The 19223-nt window shown below is 39.7% G+C and overlaps 1 protein-coding gene across 6 annotated transcripts in view; it reads left to right on the top strand.

The window, feature by feature from the left end:
• Positions 1-19223, top strand: part of GRIA3 (glutamate ionotropic receptor AMPA type subunit 3) — a 328994-nt gene that overhangs the window by 193139 nt on the left and 116632 nt on the right. For all 6 annotated transcript variants that reach the window (XR_007515752.1, XM_049871362.1, XM_049871366.1 and 3 more), the window contains exon 5: positions 5202-5255. Coding sequence is in view for 5 of the 6 variants with exons in the window: in XM_049871362.1 (XP_049727319.1) it covers positions 5202-5255 (54 nt within the window). In the remaining variant the exon portion in view is untranslated. The remainder of the gene's footprint in view (positions 1-5201; positions 5256-19223) is intronic.

Below are 19223 nucleotides of genomic sequence, written 5' to 3'. Positions count from 1 at the left end.
TTAAGGCTGGTTTCTGTAGCATACAATTCATTTAACTCCCAACACAGCTGAAATCAGATAGGTTGCCATAGGACAACAGTATCCTTTTTTTTAACCCAGGGAGCAGGAAAGGGAGCTGGGACTGAAAAAAAAAAAGTCTTCTTTTTCAGCACAAAGAAAATGGGCTAATAGTATTTTTCTTAAGGAGAAAATATCCATACAACAAATGAGGAAAAAAGACCAAAAAAAAAAAAAAAAACTGGTGAATTAAAACTGGAAACCCCTACTCTACTTCTCTACCCAGCTACCCAGACATTCACTGGGTTCCTAAATCAAAGAGAAAGATTAAGGTGAACGTCAAAGCATGTTCTTCTGTGCTCAAAGTAAGATCAATCTTTATACATGGCTCCTTTTTTGGCACCGATGTAGAAAATCCAAACATGAAGATACTTAGGTCTGCAAATAACCTAATCTGCATACCAGATAGATCTAAAGAAAAACACACACACACACACTTTTCCACACACATATTTTATTTTTTTAACTGTGAGCATGAAAAAACAGATGCTTTTGCCTCCCAAAGGGTCTGTGGGCCTCGCTCAAGGAGTCTTGTGGAGCAATTTAATTTCAAATTTCTGAAATTATGAAACTATCGTGATTAAACATTCAGTTGAATCAGAAGAGACCTCTTACGTAGAAAACCAACTGAACAGTTTATGAATTATTTTGAACTACTCAGTGATACCCAGCCCCCAATTTCACAGATAAGTGGATGGGTGGGGAGTCAATAAAGGCAATTGACTCCAGGGGTCTTTCCCAAATGGATAGACCGGTGATTCGCTGCCTCCTTTGACAAATAATGCAATACCCTGCTGTATGCAGGGCTCAATGCCTAGTATGTAAAAGGTTTTTCTTTTGCAAATGAAACCCTGTTGTTTAAGCTTCAGTGCTTCAAGGACCGTGGCATTTTTTTTTCAGATCCTATTTGTGAGAATAAAAAGAAATTTCCTTAAAACAATGAGTTTTATCTACATTTCACATGCTTGCCCTTATTACATTAATCATATCTGCCATCGTATCAAGCCATCCATCACTTCCAACAAATCTCACAAAGGCACAGTGAAAACAGAGCATGGATATTGGAACTCAGCATTTCCTCCTTAAATTTCATGGTAGAGTATAAAAGCAGCTTTTATACTTGAGCTTCTGAAACTAATTCAGAAAGAGCTATTATAATCACTGTAAAAGCAAAGTCGAATATTCTCTTGGTTACCAGAGTCATTAACTAACTGAGGGTACAATTTATTCCTAGTTCATCCATAACAGATGGAAAGAATAAAGGTTTAGGAGTGACTGAACAAGAACCACTCCCTTTAACTAGTTCTTTTGTGCACCATATTACACACAGCCCTCCCATCCCACCCCTACTCCCACAATCCCTGTGCCAAAAACTCAAAAACAGGGAAAAACCAAGGGCAAAAGAAGGCATGTTTTGTAGCATGGCCTCACTTAGATCATCAACCCTGACCACAGCTGCTCCCAAACTCATCACACCCATTGCCGTCCAGTCAATTCCGACTCAGCAACCCTATAGGACAGAGTAGAACTGCCCCATAGGACTTCCAAGGGTGATAAATCTTTAGAGAAGCAGACTGCCACATCCTTTTTCTGCAGAGCTGCAGGTGGGTTCGAACCGCCGACCTTTCAGTTAGTAGCCCAGCACTTAACCACTGCGCTACCAGGGCTCCTTTCAGCTGCTCCGCGTAAGTAAAATTTCAAGATAACTGAAGTTTAATAAGTATTGGGACTTGGAGTATTTCTTATGGAAACCTTTCCTAAAATGTATTTTACATAGCCCTGGATTTTTCAGCAGAAATTCCTGAATACAATAAGCCATTCCCAGATGACTCAGACATTCACAATGAACATCCGTGATTATACTGTGCGGTAGTACAATGTTGTCTGCCTTTTTTTTTTCCTGTCCCCTCCTTCTCCTTCAAGTCAGTCTGTCACTTCCTCTACTGCTAATGTAAAATAAAAAAAAAAATTATGTAGCTCTTGCTAATATCACCCCCTCCCTCCATACAGCCCCCCCCTTCTAGTTTGCAGCTTTTAATTTACTGCAAACTGGGAAACCAAGATTGGTAAGAACTGTATGTTAAATAAGAGTTAAGAAGGCCCTGAAAGAGAGGATGAGGAATTAATTATGGGCTTCAAGGCAGCAGCTTTGTGACACTTAAATGTTCCTTCCTATCTTTAGAGAACTTTCCCATTTCTTCCAGTTTAAGGCTATGAAAGGATGGTGTTGTGAGAGCACTAACCTTCAAATCAGTGCATTTGTTTGTTCTGAACAGGCCAGATTAAAGCAGGTGTTCCTATAGCTGCATGTTTTTCTGAACCTAAAAAAAAGTCTTGGTAAATGACACCCCTTCCCACATTCATACAACCTCACATACTTACGAAACACATGTCACAAACACTTTCTACACTTTATCCCGACATTCCTGCTGGGATAGGAGAGCCGGGCTCAGGGCCCCAGAGCCCAGGTAAGGAAGTGGAGGCTCAGGGAAATTGAGTGATTTGCCTACAATCGGACAGTGCTTAAACGACAAGGTCGGGCCCTTCTCACAACACTGGTGTCTTCTATTACTCTCTCTTGTCTTTCCTTCCCCCAGAAGGACACTACGTCTCTGGTGAGACAATCCTTAGTTTCCTTTGGGCTTGCTTCCTGATTTCCCTCTAAGCCCTGTCAGATAGCCTTACGAATCTTAACTCATTTCTCTGACAGAACTCAAAGCCCTCTGATTTTATTATGTTGAGGGTTGTCAGTGAATTAAAAATTCAACAAATGTATGGTCCCAACTTGCCACCAAAAGTTAACAAATGTCACCAGAAAGGATGTTTCTCATAAGCGGACACTGAAGAATACATCCCAGCAGATACCTAACAGATCATTTTGTGTCGTGGCAGCCTGAGAAATCACCTACTGAAGACATTCATTAACCTTTCATTTCCTCCATAAATAATAAGTCAGAGATGTGGCTCATATTTTAAATTAATTGAAAACAGCTCTCTCTCACGTGTGCGCACTCTTGTTCTCTCTCTCTCTGTCTTCTTCTGTCTCTCTCTCAACACTTCAAATAAATTGAGTGCTTCTAATGCCAGCATGATATTTAAATTTAAGTTCCGATTAAATTTAGACCTTATCTCCTCCATGAAGACTTCCCTGTCCTTCCCAGGCCTTAGACATCTCTTCTTCCTCTTCCCTAAGAGCCTAGAGCAATAATTGGCATTGGCATTGGCATTGACATCGGCATTTAGCACATATTAATAACCATGTGATGTACTGTCAAGAGTATGGGTTCTATAGGCAGACAGACCCAGGTTTTAATCTAGCTTTACCACTTCCTACCTGTGTGGCCTTGGGAAATTAAACTCTCTTTGGCTGAGATTCCTCATCTGTGAAATGAGACAAGGCTATTTAATCTGTTAAATTCTTCTGGAGGTTAAATGTGCATAAAGCACCTAGCACAGTGCCTGGCATATACTAACAATAACAACAACGTGTTGCCATTGAATAGGCTCCGACTCATGGCAACACCACATGTGTCAGAGTAGAACTGTGCTCCATAGGGTTTTCAATGGCTGATTTTTCAGAAGTAGATTGCCAGGCCTTTCTTCTGAAGAACCTCTGGGTGGGTTCAAACCGCCAACGTCTCAGTTAGTAGTCAAGTGCAAACTGTTTGCACCACCTAGCGACTGGCATTTACTAGGCACTCAATTAAAAGCAGTTGTTTTATTATTATCGTGGCCAGTTTTATATAGTTCTGGTTTGTTTTTTGTTTTTTTTTTTTTTGGTTTGATAAGTGGGCAATTTTGTCTTCCCGACCTGTTTTTAAACCTTTTGATGGCTTTGTCCATGGGAGGATTTACCAAGAAACTCAAGCTTAATGACCCCTGACTTACATGGGCTCTTTCCAAGGACTAGTTTCAAATATTATATTAGTAATTTTACATTATTTTTCTTAAAGAAGACTCCCAAAATTTTATTAGTTTCAGGCCTGTACAAAACCTGGCCCTACCTGTAGTTGTGTCTTAAACCTCTATGTTATTCCCCTCCCCATTTCCACTCCCTGAATCCAGCATAGTACCTTGCCCAGAGTCAGTACTCAACAAAGTGGCATTTTATGAAATCTTCAATTAGCCAGAATTTTTGCTCCACTTATCTTTTAAGAAGACAGAAAAATAACAAGGAAATAAGCTTATATCAGTTATTTGGTCAAAATCTTCCAACCAATACCCTGGGGTTGGAAAATATGCGGCCCTATCACTTACATATTTTCAGATAATGAAATGCACCTTGTAAACTATAAGACTTAGTATTAATACAGCACAGTACATGAAAACTACGATAAGAATGATGAGGGTTTCTCAACCTCGGCACTATTGACATTTTGAGCCAGCCATTTCTTTGTTGTGGGGGGGCTGTCCTGTTGCATTGTAGGATGTTTAACAGCATCCCAGGCCTCTAGCCACTAGATGCCAATAGCACTCTCCCCCCAGTTGTGACAACCAAAAATGTCTCCAGACATTGCCAAATGTCCTTTGGGAGGAAAAAATCTCCCCTCGTTGATAACCACTGCCCTAAGCCGTACAATCAACACCTAAAGACATACAGATCATCACAAGTCTTTCACAGTAACGCAAGAAAAGGAAGGGAAGCATTTCAGAAAAGTTTTCAACAGGTAAACGCAACCTCAGTTAACCTGAAAATCCCATTAACCCAATTCCTTGAGTATTCTATTCCCTAAGCACTCCAGATAACACAAAAATGTACTGTACCTTCTATTTTCTAATTTGTATGCCAAGTTCAGCCCATTTTCCGACTCAGTAGCTAAGCATAGAAACCCAGTTCATGGGCGGGGGGTCATCAGCGTCATCGCTTTTGCTATTTTAAGTGACGGTGATGCTAGTGTCCTGAAAGTAGACAGGGTTTTGTTTTGTTTTCCCTTGTTTTGATATATTTAACTCTGATTTTAGCAATTCCTCCTGAAAATAAAATGCAATAAAGAGAAATCTGGTCCAACTAACTGGGATTTTACTGCAAGGAAAAGACCGAACACTTTGATGATCATTTAAAAACTGTTGCGCTAGCCATCCCATTGTGCAATTGGAAATCCCCTTCTTGAATAAGCAATAGTTCTTATTTCTTCTTTCTGCAGGTGGTGATCCTGGGGAAACATTCAAGAGGTTATCACTACATGCTTGCTAACCTGGTAAGAACAAGCAGAGTTGAAGATTCCCTGGGCAATATATTCTATTTAGTTTGTGTTATCTGTAGTCATCCAAAAAGGAAATAGATGAAGTACCTAATGCGTTCTCTAGAAGCTTGGAGAAATGAGTTCAGTAAATACTAAAACCTGATTGCAATACCCTTGTTTTCAATTATGCTGTCTGTTTTAGCAGAAAAGCTTATATTCTCTCCTCATTTAAAAAATAATAATTTGATATGATTCTTTACTTATTGTTCTTATATTCTGCTTGGATTTGAAATGTAAACACAAGGACAGGGATCACAGGAAACTGACCCTTCCCCAGTTGATCCAAGCATATGTGCACATCAGTACTGGACTTGTCCTTCCAGAAGCAGACCACTACCACATCTTTTCAAACCAGGTGCCAGAAGTAGGTTTCAACATGGGACATTAAGTGACTCTGTCATTCTCTAGCCACCTTTCTACTTATATAAAATGCAACTTCACTCTTTACCCTTCAAACGTCCCATGCCTATAAAATCTGTGATATTCTAGAAGCCAGTATTTCATTGGGAGCCCTGGTGGCATAGTGGTTAAGAGCTCGGCTGCTAACCAAAAGGTCAGCAGTTCAAATCCACCATCCACTCCCTGGAACCCCTATGGGGCAGCTCTACTCTTTCCTATGGGGCCACTATAAATCGGAATCGACTCGATGGCAACGGGTATAGTATTTCATTGAGTTTAATTTATAGCTCTTCTTTCTCTAACAGGACAATTGGTTTGGGAATTGACAAAATGGTTTCTAAATCAGCAGTATCTGTTTGGCAGAAGTGCTGAATAATACTATCTCCATATAATGAAAGGAGAATGTGAAATTATCGCTAAGATACTAAGAATCTGTTAAATTATTACATAATGTGAGTTCTAACCCCAGTTCTGTTTCATTAATACAACAGAATCATAATCGTTATAGATCTCTTAAACCAAAAGAATAGCAACAAAGGTGAAAGATTATTATCATTGTATTCTTAGGGTTCTTAAATCAAAGATAGAATCTTATTTTGTTTTAATAATGCATATTTTTAAACTAAAAAGGAAGTGTTATTTAAATTTCTTAGGAAGTGTGTACATTCAAATACTTTATAAGATGAAGGTTAGAACCAGGACTTTCAAATGTACTGTGTGTCTTCTCCAATAACTTGCTCAAAGTGGAGCACTTCAGTCCATTTTGGGGATAAATGAGTCAACTCTTTTAAGAGAAGTTTTGATTCTTAATTTCCATCTGAATATATTCAATTTGGCTTTTAACCTAAAACCCTTTTAGGTCCCCTGTAAGTAAAAGATGTTTTTTGACTCAATGACAGTTAAACAGGGGCTTGACAGGAAACGTGGATGTCACCGCAGGGCGCCTGAGGCAGTTATTGATGGGTATTTAGCATTCCTTCCTCACCAGTATGTAATTCGCTCTCCTTCCTTCTCTCCTTTCTTCCTCCCCCTCCCTTTTCCTTCTCTTCTGCCTTATATGTCCCAGGAAACACAAGATATATAGTACAGTGTTTAAAAATGTGGGGTTCACAGGTCACTGACAGGACGTGAGGTGATTCTAGGTAGTACACACACAAGCTTTTTTATTATACTGACAATGTATTTACTTAATATGCATTGGAAAATAGAACTAGCACATCAAAATTCTAACTTTGTGGGTGTTATTACTTCATCCAAGGCTAAAATAGATATTGAACAACAATAAGTAAAATAATTTTAATGTGGTAAGTAAACAATAGCATCGGGGGATGAACAGATATGGCAAAATTGTGAAGGTGGCATAGGGACAACTGAAGTTTAGGAAAGAACATTGGGCTAGGGGTCAAGAAGTTCAGGTTGTCATACTTGCTTTGCTACTAGCTAGCTATGGGACCTTGGGTAAGTCACTTCACCTCTATGAACCTCAATTTCCTTACTGTAAAATGCAAGTGGGGGTGAAGCGTTAGCTCATGTGTTGGTTGGGTCCTTTGGCAGCAGATGCTAAGATGTAATTAGAAACGAAAGACATTTATTTTTTGGAAGTAATACCTGTGAAAGATAAAAGGCAGAGGGAGCGGGAGTAGTCAGCAAGAGTTTCAGATTGCAAAACAAGTCTGATTCTTGTGAAGGAGGGGGAGAAAAAGGAGCGTCGATACGAAGAACTTCAGACTATGGTATAAACCTAAAAATGTTGGCCAGTACAAATGGGAGTTCTGGTGCAAAGCCTGCACATAAAGGAGTCCCATAATACCTCAAAATGGTGAGCTATTGTACCCCCACCTTGCTCAGTCACTGGCTGCCTGTTGCTCAGGAAGCACACAGCTTTCACCTGAAAACAGGCAGATCCTAAAGGCACCTGAAGCTGCTGGTTTTCAGCTAATACAACACCTTTAGGCAGGTTCTGCCTTGAAGGGAAATCTGAACGGTGCGTATCAATGGCTATCTCAGTAGGCCTAAGATGACGGATGATTTCTAAAAGCCTTTCCCATTCTAGAATTCTCTGGTTCTCCTTACTCCTACTGACTATCCTTGAGATGAGCTTTGGTTTCAACGCTGAGACCTAGACCTGAAGGAAATGAAAGCCAGTGGAATAATAGGGCTGCAAGGTAGAATCACTAGGGAAATTTTGGGTAAAATGATAGTAAACTGAGAGCCTAGCATAAACGGAATTATGAGACCTTGAGAAGGTACATACTACAAGAACAAGCAAAGTCTGTTCCTTCAGCAATAACATAATGCATAGTGTCAATCTGAGTAATGAAAACATGGGCTCACTCACCATGCTTTGATCTGCCACCCCTTCATTTCCACTAGTAGCCTTCTTTTCATTTGAACTCAACCATGTGTTTTTCTAAGTCCCTGTACCCCGCATCAAGTTACATTTGGGCAATAGAGATAGGCATCGTTGCTTACATCTGATAACTATAAGGGAACAGATTATCCCTATCATGGTTTCCATATTTCTTTAAGTGGAGAAAAATACCCCAGACACTTCCCATCAAAGACACACATACACAGAGTAAGCCAAAACTATTTAGAGACCATTTGGATGGTCAAGAAAAGGAGAAGTGGATCTAAGAAGATGCTTCCTTTCAAGATGAGCAATCTGATCTTTCAAGATGAGCCAATTAGGTGAAAGCTGAGGACGCACATGCAAGGGAGCAAAGTCCAACCTGAGTCTTGGTGTCACAACAGCACAGAACCGCTGCTTTCTTCTACAAATGCAGAGTCAAGAAGACCCACATTGCTAATTAATCTTCCTGGAATCACCTGCACCATAGCCCCACGTGTCTGTCTTTGTTACTGAACTCCATCTACTTGGCAAAGGCTTCCATATGCATGAACCTCCCTTGGTAGCAACCTTAAAGTGGAAAGATATGGATATTCCATGGATGCTTCAACAAAGGCATTTCACAGGTCAGGGTGTACATTTCAAAGTGGACAATGAGCTGCAGAAAATTATGACTTGTTGAAGTTCTTCAGAGAAATAAAAGATTCCATCAGGAGCACAGGCCAGGGATATGATCTGGCTTGGCCAGAAGTGGATGTCACTATAGAGCAGGTAAGTCGCTTCTAAATTCTGCATCAGTTGGTGAATCATTTCTTTTTAGGAGTTGTTCCACAATTAATTCTTTTCATTTTCTTTTCCAGGACTCTCTAAGGTAGTGATGTTTCTCTACTCTAGTGTCAGAAGTAACCAGATCCTTATGTACACAATCTGTCAGTCAAGCAGCCTCTCTTTCTCTCAGGGTAAGGTCCTGGATCAAGATCCTTTATACTACATTCCCAGGTGTGTTATAATTTAATTTTTTCCTATATGTCAATAATTATAGCTCCTTGTGTGCAGGACCTTAAACAAAAATCAGCAATAGATGCAAAAGATAGAGCCAGCGTGGTACAATGAAAAAAGCACTATACTAAGAGCCAAGAGACAGGCTTGACTCCCAAGAGTTCCTCTGACTAGACTGTGATAAACCAAACCTCTCTGAGCCTTTTTCCTAATCTGTAAAATGGAGATTTAGATCACTATTTCCCAAAGAGTGCTATTTGTGCACAGATGATTTTAGGTAGTGTACAGCCAAACTTCTTTTTAAATTTATTAGTTTTGAGTTCACACCTACTCCTCACTTATTGACTATCTCATTATCCTATATTTCACATTTACAATAATAGTAAAAAATCTACTATCCTACTGTTTTGCAAATTAACCACATACACCTGGCAGTAACAAATGCCAAGGTGCAAGGCAAGAGTAATGCTAGCTGTGATGATTAAGGTTATATGCCGACTTGGCTAGGCCATGATTCTCAGTGGTTTGGCAGTTATGTAATGATGTAGTCATTCTCCATTTTGTGATCCGACGTGGTCATCCTCCATTTTCACATAATGCCAGTTTTCACATAACGACCTGGTCTTTGAAACCTAACCATGTCGATAGGTAAGGAGCGGGTGTATATTAAATGTGTGTTAGAAAAAAGATAAGTAGCCCATCAATTCTGTGATTTTAGAGATACCATTCCTTAGAATAAGGCTAAAGTAGATATTTAGGTTAAAAACCTGAATTCATATTAAAAAAAATTAGGTAAATAATAGATGGTTCACCTACATGGAAAAAAAAAGTGTAAAGATGGTATTTTAATGACTGAAGTTTGGAAAACACTCCAAGTTACTTCCAGCTCTACATTTCTTCCCTGGTGGGTGGTTAGTTTGGACCAGGGAAGGCCAGAAGTGAGAGTGTAGGCACAGCAGCTGGGTAAACACAGAGGACATAAACAGGGGAGCAAAGCTAGGGCCCTGTCGTCCATGGGGATGGATATAAAGTCATTAGGCAGGCTGAAGCCTTTAAAATTAGTCCAGGTGGGCAAAAGCCAGAAGGAATTTGAATGCCCTTTAGCCAAGTTCTAAGGAGAGCTCAAAATCTGAAGATTCAATCAAAACAGTCTAAATAGTTGACACAAGGCAAATTGAATCTGGGTTGACGTGGCCCAACAACAGATGTTGGGTACCCAGCCCCCAAAATGAGACCAAAGAAACAAGCAACTGAGGCACCACTTGGAGAACATGAGCGATAGCAGAGCTCATTCAGTGCTGCATCAGTTAAACACTTAGAAGACCTGACAGTTTCCTTGCCTAGGCCAAGACTGGTCCCAGAGTTGGGGACAGTGTTGACTCTGCAAATGGAGATTATGTAATGTCAACTGCTAGGGCTAGAGGGTCGTAGGAGCAGACAGTCAAGCAGGCCTTTGTGCCAGGGGAGAAAATGGAAGAAGCTGACATATCACAGATTCCTCTGTGCTGTGCTAGGTGTCTTCCTTATATTTCTCATTTAATTGTCTCAGAACTCCTATGAGGAGAAACTTCTTGCTCACCCCCACCCCAAATCCTTTTACAGGTCAGGAAATGGGTTCAAAAAGGACAAATGACATGCCCAAAGTCTCATAGCTAATCCATTGCCAAGCTAGGTTTCTAACCCAAGTTGGTCAGATTCTTGGAAGAACATGTTGCTCTTCACACCTTCCCCACCCAAGCATCTTAAGAAAGTAAACCAGCCCCACAAAGGTCACATAGGGACATTTGCAAAGAAATAAATGTAAACAAATGAAGTACAAGCTGTAAATTCATAAGGGTGAAGTTATCGGAGATAAAATGGCTTTAAAAAATAAAAAAGGACACCTTTGTGAACTTGAGTTTGAAATCTGTCCGAAGGGCCAACATGAAATGCATCTTAATGGGCACTGATTACATCTCCACCACTCTCTTCTCTTCTCTCCTGCCACCTTCCCTCTTCTCTCCAGGTCTCTCTCTTTTCTCTCTCTCTCTCAACTCCCTCTGCCCACTCTCTCTCACATACCTCTCTCCCACTCTCTCATTCCCTTTCTTTCCCTTGCTTTCTTTTCTTTCTCACCCACCCACTCCCCTCACATTATTAGTGTACCAGGAAATAATGATGGAGGGGGGGTACTTGATGACATCTAATATTTCCAAAATATCACTAAAATAAAAGCATTACTCATAAAGTGTAACCAGAAGAGGTATCCAGGAGTAACTTAGCTTGAAGAGCAAATTCTCGGCTTACCAGATCTCAGAATGTGCCTGAAACAGAGAAGGGCCTGCTTCGATTAAAGAGAAAGTGAGTCTGAATGAGATTGAGTCATGCTGTTTTGCTTGCCAATAACAATCGTTCCCTTCTGCTCCCTTCCCCTTCCAGGTCTTCTTGTTTTGTTCTCTACTTTCCCTTCCATTGTTCTTCCATTTTTAATGTTCAAAATAAAAAAATGTGAATGCTCCAAGCCACGTGTTATGATCACTGACACCTCGGCAGATGGCATGTCAACACAGACCTCATTCGGCTGAAGCCTGGCCTTACAGGCTAGGGCAGTGAGCTTGGAGGGGAAAAACTCCCACTAGTCCCAAAGGCCAGGGAGCCCAGTCACCTCCCCTGGGCACACAAAGTCTCTGGTGGCTCGGGATTCACTTTCTTCTCAAAATGGAGATAGGATGCAGCAGAGCACCAAAGGAATGAGGAGTGGGGACTGGGCTGGGATCCAACTTACTACCATGCATTTAGAAAGCCACAAGCACCTGTCAGCTTAAAGAAGCCAACTTTGAAACTCTCATTCTCCCTGCCCAATATGCCTCCATTATAATCAACTATTCCCTTCTCCCTCTGCTGCCTGAAATCAACGAGGAGATTACCTCCTACCCAATGTTCTAGCAAGATGAACTGAGAGAGTTGTTTTCTCCCCCAGGCCCCAGATTTTGTCCTCAAAAACAGTGGTTCTCAGACTATGCATAATGAAAGGCCAGGTTCCCCTCTCCCAATCCTTCACAGACTAATAAAAATACAACAAAAATGAATTACTAAAAAACCTGAAATAAAGAACATAAGACATATAAAAATAGGCCCAATATTTTTTTAGTATGAGATTCAGCAGGCATAAAATTACCCCGTCAAATTGCTACGAAGGTTTATAAAGGCACACTCTCAATTTTTGTGCTTCTGTCATCTCGGACTGGTAACAATTAGCAAGCCAATACCAGTCTACCTACACTTTGGATAGCACTGCTCTCAATGTCTTTACAGTTTGTTTATAAATATATATATATATGTATATATATATACACACACTACTGTGTACTCAACACTTTGGTCATTATAGTGCAGGAAGACAGAGAAAGATGTCCTTAAGAACCTTATAATTACATTGGACAGACCAAATTTTCACAGTTTATGATAAGTGATCCATAACTCATCTCTCAGTTTTGTGGTACTGTGGTGGCTTGCACATGGCTGCGATGCTAGAAGCTATGCCCCCTAGATTGGCAGGCAAAAATACCAACCATCGTGAAGACGGCACATTACCAGGCAACATTTAGTTCTGTCATACATAAGGTCAACATGAGTTGGCACTGACTCCATGGCAACTCACAGCAATACAAGTACATAATGGTGCCACCAGCCATCTGTCAGTTTGTCGTACTGTGGTAGCTTGCGTGTTACTAAGATGCTGGAAGTTAGGCCACCGTATTTCAAACACCAGCAGGGTCACTTATGGTGGACAGGTTTCAATGAAGCTTCCAGACTAAGACAGACTAGGAAGAAAGACCTGATGATCTATTACCAATGAAAAAAACTAGCCAATGAAAACTTTATGGATCAGAGCAGAACATTGTCTGACTCGCCTGCTTTGGACATGTCATCAGGAGGAATCAATTGCTGGAGGACAATATCATGTGTGGTGAAGTAAAGGGCCTGCCAGCGTGAGGCAGACCCTCAGGGAAGTGGGTCGGCATAAGAGCAGCCACCGATGGACTTGAGCATGCTAGCAGTTATGAGGATGAAATAGGACAGGGCAATGTTTCATTCTGTTGTACATAAAGTTGTCATGAATCGGATCAACTCGATGGCAGCTATTTGTCTGTCTCTGTCTGTCTATCTATCTGTCTATGATAAGTGATGTGGAGATAGGTGCTGGGACAGAGAATAGAGAGAAGGCAAAGAAAGTACAAGGAGTCAATATTTTGCATAGGATGGTTGGGAAAGTCCTCTCAGAAAAGGTGACTTTTTTAAACAATGATCTGAAGGGTGAGAAGGATCCAGCTACATGAAGAATCAGGAAAAGTGCATGCAATACATAGGAAATAGCACTTGCCAAGGCCCTGAGGCAGAAAAGAGCTTGGATGCCTTCTCAGAACTGTCAGAAGGCAATTTTGCCTACAGCAGAGTGAATGACAGGGTCCAGGTTATGAGACCTTAGGAGGCCAGGTAAAGCAGCTTTCGCTTCTTTTTTTCTTTTTTAACGGTAACAGAAATCCATTGAAGAGTTTCAAGCAGAGAGGGACATGATCTGATTTACACTTTAAAAAAGATCACTGGCAAATGAATGAATCTATAGTGTATAAATTATACCTCAATAAACCTATTAATAAAAAAAAAAGTCAGTGGCTATTTTTTCCACTAATAGTACTTACGTCAAGCTGTAATTACTTGTATATTCACACAAATAACTCTCAGTGGACTCAGATGCTGTGAAGGCAGGGACCAAGTTTGATATGGCTCAGCACTATGCCAAAAGCAAGCTCTTAGGTTTCAGTGTATGTTTGTTGATTGAATTAGAGAATAAAACAGTGACTGAACAATACCAGCAACCTGTAATCAAGTGTGAATTTATATGGTGTAATCTTCGACTCTGCACATTATACCGTCCCAGGAGGGTGGACCTGCTTTCTCCATAAAGACTTGCGTCTCTCATTAGCAGCCTGATAACTTCACTCACCACAATTACGATGCATTTCCCTATCCAAGCATCACCCAGATGAACAATTCAAATGACACTAAAGGCAGAATCAGCCTTTATAAATTGTGAGATAGATAGTCACCCTTGGCAGTCTTCCAGCCCTTGTTCTCCTGCTTTCCTCTCCCTATGGGCAAACCACCTTTTCTATTTCTCACCCATGATCTACCATCAACTCAATGAAAGTCACCCAGTTTATCTTGTCCCTGTTTTCCTTGCTGTACAAAATGGGCCCCATGAATAGCACTATATGAAGGAAATCTTTACAGAATATCTTGAAAATAAGTGCTCTAAAATAAGTCCCAAATATATTTACTTCCAAATGTCAATTATCCACACTATCGGAAGAAAACTGAACTTCCGTATGTGCAAATCAAGGGAGACAGAATAATCCCAAAGTCATCTGAATCTTCGGAAGGCTGAGTTGTCTGGCTATTATCAAATCAGGGACAGTTTGGGTTTGGATGCCAGCTGTGTAACCAGTGTCTGTGCAAATGATGGCCTGGAAGAATTAATCAAGGGTGGCTTACAGCGTCCTGCATGGACTGCTTAGGCACAAAGGCTGTGGCTGGTTTTATACAGTTGTCTTCAGGTGTGGGCAACAGTGCACTGGATCAAACAAGCATACGTGACGCAATGGTCGAAACATAGCACGAATTACAAATTCAAACGAGTAGATTCCCTCTCAAAGTAATCACTTCTGGGGATTATACCCATATTTCCAACAAATATCATCAGCTTTGCACATATGCGAATAGTCAAGTGTACAGATACTTAGAACATACAAATATGTTCGATACAGAACATAGAGAGTGAACAAGCAGTTTCGACTCACCCTATCTGTAAGCAGTAGGGATTGCCTCCAGGCTCTCTCTACCTTCTCTTATCTCATCCTTCTGCACGCCAAGTTTACTGGCACAACCACATGAAAGGATACCCCAGCAGCAGTTAACCAACACGACGATCCATTTCATCCACAAAGAACTGGTGAAATGCAAGCAGCACTAGAATTTGACAAGTCTAGTCTACCAAAACCAAACCAAACCCACTGCCTTCGAGTTGATTCCAACTCATAGCGACCCTGTAGCGACCAAAAATCATTGCGTTTCCAATCATCACTTCTAATTGTTAAAATTCATGTGAAATAATAAAATGGGCTTAACAGAAATTCCACTTAGAGCAAAAAAAAAAAAAAAAAAGAATGTGGGACCTTGGAGTCATTTGGCAACGTTGTTGTGGAGTACACACGATACTTGTTATACAGAAGGCCTGGGAAGACATGCAATAATGATGGAGGACAAAAGTCAATAAGAAGTCATCAAAATGGGAAAGAGCCTACGCAATTGTTGGCAAAAAACAAAAAGACCACAGTTGGCCCTCTGCTACCTAAGAGATGATTCAGATACAAATTTTTTTTTTAATTTTATTTATTTTGTTGTTTTTATTGTTGAGAATATACACAGGAAACATACACCAATTCAACACTTTCTACATGTACCATTCAGCGACATTGATTACATTTTTCCAGGTGTGCAACCATTCTCACTCTTATTTTCTGAGTTATTCCTCCCCCATTGACATAAACTCACTGCCCCCTAAGGCTCCTATCTGATCTTTTGAGTTGCTGCTGTCAATTTGATGTCATATAGATAGTTGTTAAAAGTACATAATGCTGAAGGCAGACTTTTTTTTTTTACCAGTTAAGCTAAACTACCGTTTGGTTTTAAGAAGACTTCAGGGGATATTTTTGGTTTAAGGTTTAAAGATTATCTCAGGGCAATAGTTTCAGGGGTTTATTGAACCTTCATAGCTCTGAGAAGTCTGGAGTCTGAAAATTTTAAATTCTGTTCTGAATTTTCCCCCTTTTGATCAGGATTCTTCTACAGAATCTTTGATCAAAATGTTCAGCAATGGTAGCCAGGCACCATCCACTTCTTCTGTTCTCATGCAAAGGAGGCAGTTGTTCTTGGAGGCAATCACCAACACATTCCATATCCTCCTTTTATTCCTGACATTCTTTCTTTCTCTGTTGCTCCAGGCAAATAGAGACCAAATGTTGTGCCTTGGATGGCCACGTGCAAGTTTTTAAGACCCCAGGCACTATGCAGCAAACTAGGAGGTAGAACAGAAGCACCAAACTTGTTAGGCCAATTAACTGGGATGTTCCATGAAACCATGACCCTAATCCTTGAAACCAAGGAACCATATTCCACGGGGTGTTTAGTTGTACATAAGCAGCCTCAGCAGCTACTGTTTTTTTTTGTTGTTGTTGTTGTCATTCTTGTAGAGATATCTATCACATAACTTTTGCCAATTCAACTTTTAACAGGTGTACAACTTATTGACAGCCATTACAATAATAGGCTGTGCAAACCTACCCTTAATCAATGCCATATTTCCATCATCGTTAACGGCCCCTTTTCCCCTCTCTCCCGGCCCTAGTAACCCCTAACAAACTTTGTTCTCTATACATTTGTCTCTTCTTGTCTTTTTATATAAGCGAGGTCATACAATATTTGTCCTTTTGTGATTGGCTTATTTTCCTCAGCATAATGTCTTCCAGCTCTATCCATATTGTAGCATGTATCAAGACTTCATTTCTCCTATTGGCTGAGTAGTGTTCCATTGTTTGTATGTACCCCATTTTGCTTATCCATTCATCTGTTGATGGCATTTAGGTTTTTTCCACCTTTTGGCTATTGTGTAGAGTGCTGCAATGAATATTGGTGTACAAGTGTATATTTGAGTCTCTGCTTTCAAGTCTTTTGGGTAAATAAGAGTGGAATTGCTGGGGTCATCTGGTAGCTCTATTTTTAGTTTTTTGAGGAACTGCCACACTTTTCCCCAACAACTGTACCACTTTGTATTCCCATCAACAATGGGTAAGGGTTCCAGTTTCCCTACATCCTCACCAATATTTATTTTCTGGGTTTTATTTATTTATTTATTTTATCTTAGCCATCCTAGTGAGAGTGAAAAGTTATCTTATTGTGGTTTTTATTTGCGTCTCTCTGATGACTAATGACGACTATTTTTCCATGTGTGTCTGGTCACCATTTGAATGTCCTCTTTGGTGAAGTGTCTATTCAAGTCTTTTGCCCATTTTATGATTGGGTTATTTGTCTTTTTGTTCTTGTCAAAGTTTTATATATATTTTGGTTATTAGATTCTTGTTGGATATGTGGTTTCTGAAGATATTCTCCCAGTCGGTAGCTTGTCTTTTCACTTTTTTGGTAGTCTTTTGATGAAAAAAAGTTTAATTTTTATGAGGTCACATTTATTTATTTTGTTTTTTGCTGTGCTGTTTGTACTTTTGTTATTAAATTAGATGATCCATTTTTGAAAGCTAGGCCTGACAGTGTTGCCCCTGCTTTTACTTCTAAGGATTTTATAGTTTTAGTTTGCACATTTAGTTCCTTAATCCATTTTGAATTTGTTTCTGTGTATGGCATGAGGCATGGATCCTATTTCATTTTTCTGCATGTGGAAATCCAATTTTCCCAGCACCATTTATTAAAGAGATTCTTCTTTCCCCATCAAACAGACTTAACACCCTTGTCAAATATCAGTTGACCATAGATGTGTGGGTTTATTTCTGGACTTTCAATTCTATTTCATTGGCCTATGTGTCTATTGTTATGCCAGTACCAGGTTGTTTTGATTACTGTAGCTGTATAATACGTTTTAAAATCAGGAAGTGTGACTCCTCCTACTGTGTTTTTCTTTCTCAGCACTGCTTTGCTCTTCAGGGCCTCTTGTCATTCAATAAAAAAATTAAGGATTCTTTCTTCTATTTCTGTAAAGAAGGCTGACGGAATTTTGATTGGGATTGTGTTGAATCTATAGATTGCTTTGGGTAGTATTGACATCTTGATAATATTAAGTCTTCCAATCCATGAACATGGAACATCTTTCCATTTATTTAAGTATTCTTTAATCTCTTTCAGCAGTGTTTTACAGTTTTTATTGTATAAGTCCTTCACGTACCTAGCTAGATTTATTTGTAGGTATTTTTTTCTCTTAGATGCTATTTATTATAAATGACATTGTTTCCCTGATTTCCCTTGCAGATTTCTCATTGCTGGTGTATGGAAATCCAACAGATTTTTGTTTGTTGACCTCATATCCCACAACTTTGCTAAATTCCTCTATTAGCTCTACAAGTTTTCTTGTGGAGTCTTTTGGATTTTTCTATATACATGTTTATATCATCTGCAAATAGATATAATTTTACTTCTTTGTTTCCAATCTGGATATATTTTATTTCTTTTTCTTGTTGTATTGCTCTGGCTAGGACTTCTAATACAATATTGAATAGAAGTGGTGAGAGCGGGCATCCTTGTCTTGTTCCCAATTTCAAGGGGAAAGCTCTCAGTCTTTCTCCATTCGGTATAATGTTGGCTGTTGGCCACACCCTGAATCATATTGAGGAGTTTCTCTTCTATTCCAATTTTCTTTAGGGTTTTCATCAAGAAAGGGTGTTGGATTTTGTCAAATGCTTTTTCTGCATCCATAGAGATGATCACGTGGTTCTTTTCCTTTGTTCTATTGATGCGGTATATTACGCTGATTGATGTTCTAATGTTGAGCCATCCCTGCATTTCTGGAATAAATCTCACTTGGGCGTGGTGTATGACTCTTTTAATATGCTCTTGGATTCTGTTCGCTAGTATTTTGTTGAAGATTTTTGCATCTATATTCGTAAGAGATATCGGCCTGTGGTTTTCTTGTAGTGTCTTTTTCTGGTTTGGATATCAGAGTTATGTTTACTTCATAGAAAGAATTAGGTAGTATTCCTTCCTTCTCTATATTTTGGAAGAATTTAAATAGTATTGGTATAAATTTTGTAAATGTTTCGTAGAAATCCCCAGCAAAGACACCTGGTCTAGGATTTTTGTTTTTGTTTTTGTGAGGTTTTTGATCACTGATTCAATCTCTTCACTTGTTATGTGTCTATTGAGACTTTCTATTTCCTCTTGAGTCCGTTTGGGTAGGTTGTGTGCTTCTAAGAATGTGTCCTTTTCATCTAGGTTATCTAGTTTATTGCCATACAGTTGTTTATAATACTCTGTCATAATTCTCTTTATTTCTATCGGGTCAATTGTAATGTCCCCTCTTTCATTTTTTATTTCGGTTATTTGCATCTTTGTCAGTCTAGCTAAAGGTTTGT

Source organism: Elephas maximus, chromosome X (genome assembly GCF_024166365.1).
Source record: "Elephas maximus indicus isolate mEleMax1 chromosome X, mEleMax1 primary haplotype, whole genome shotgun sequence".
In the NCBI taxonomy this organism is placed as follows: Eukaryota; Metazoa; Chordata; class Mammalia; order Proboscidea; family Elephantidae; genus Elephas; species Elephas maximus.
This window is presented reverse-complemented; position numbering and strand designations above follow the sequence as displayed.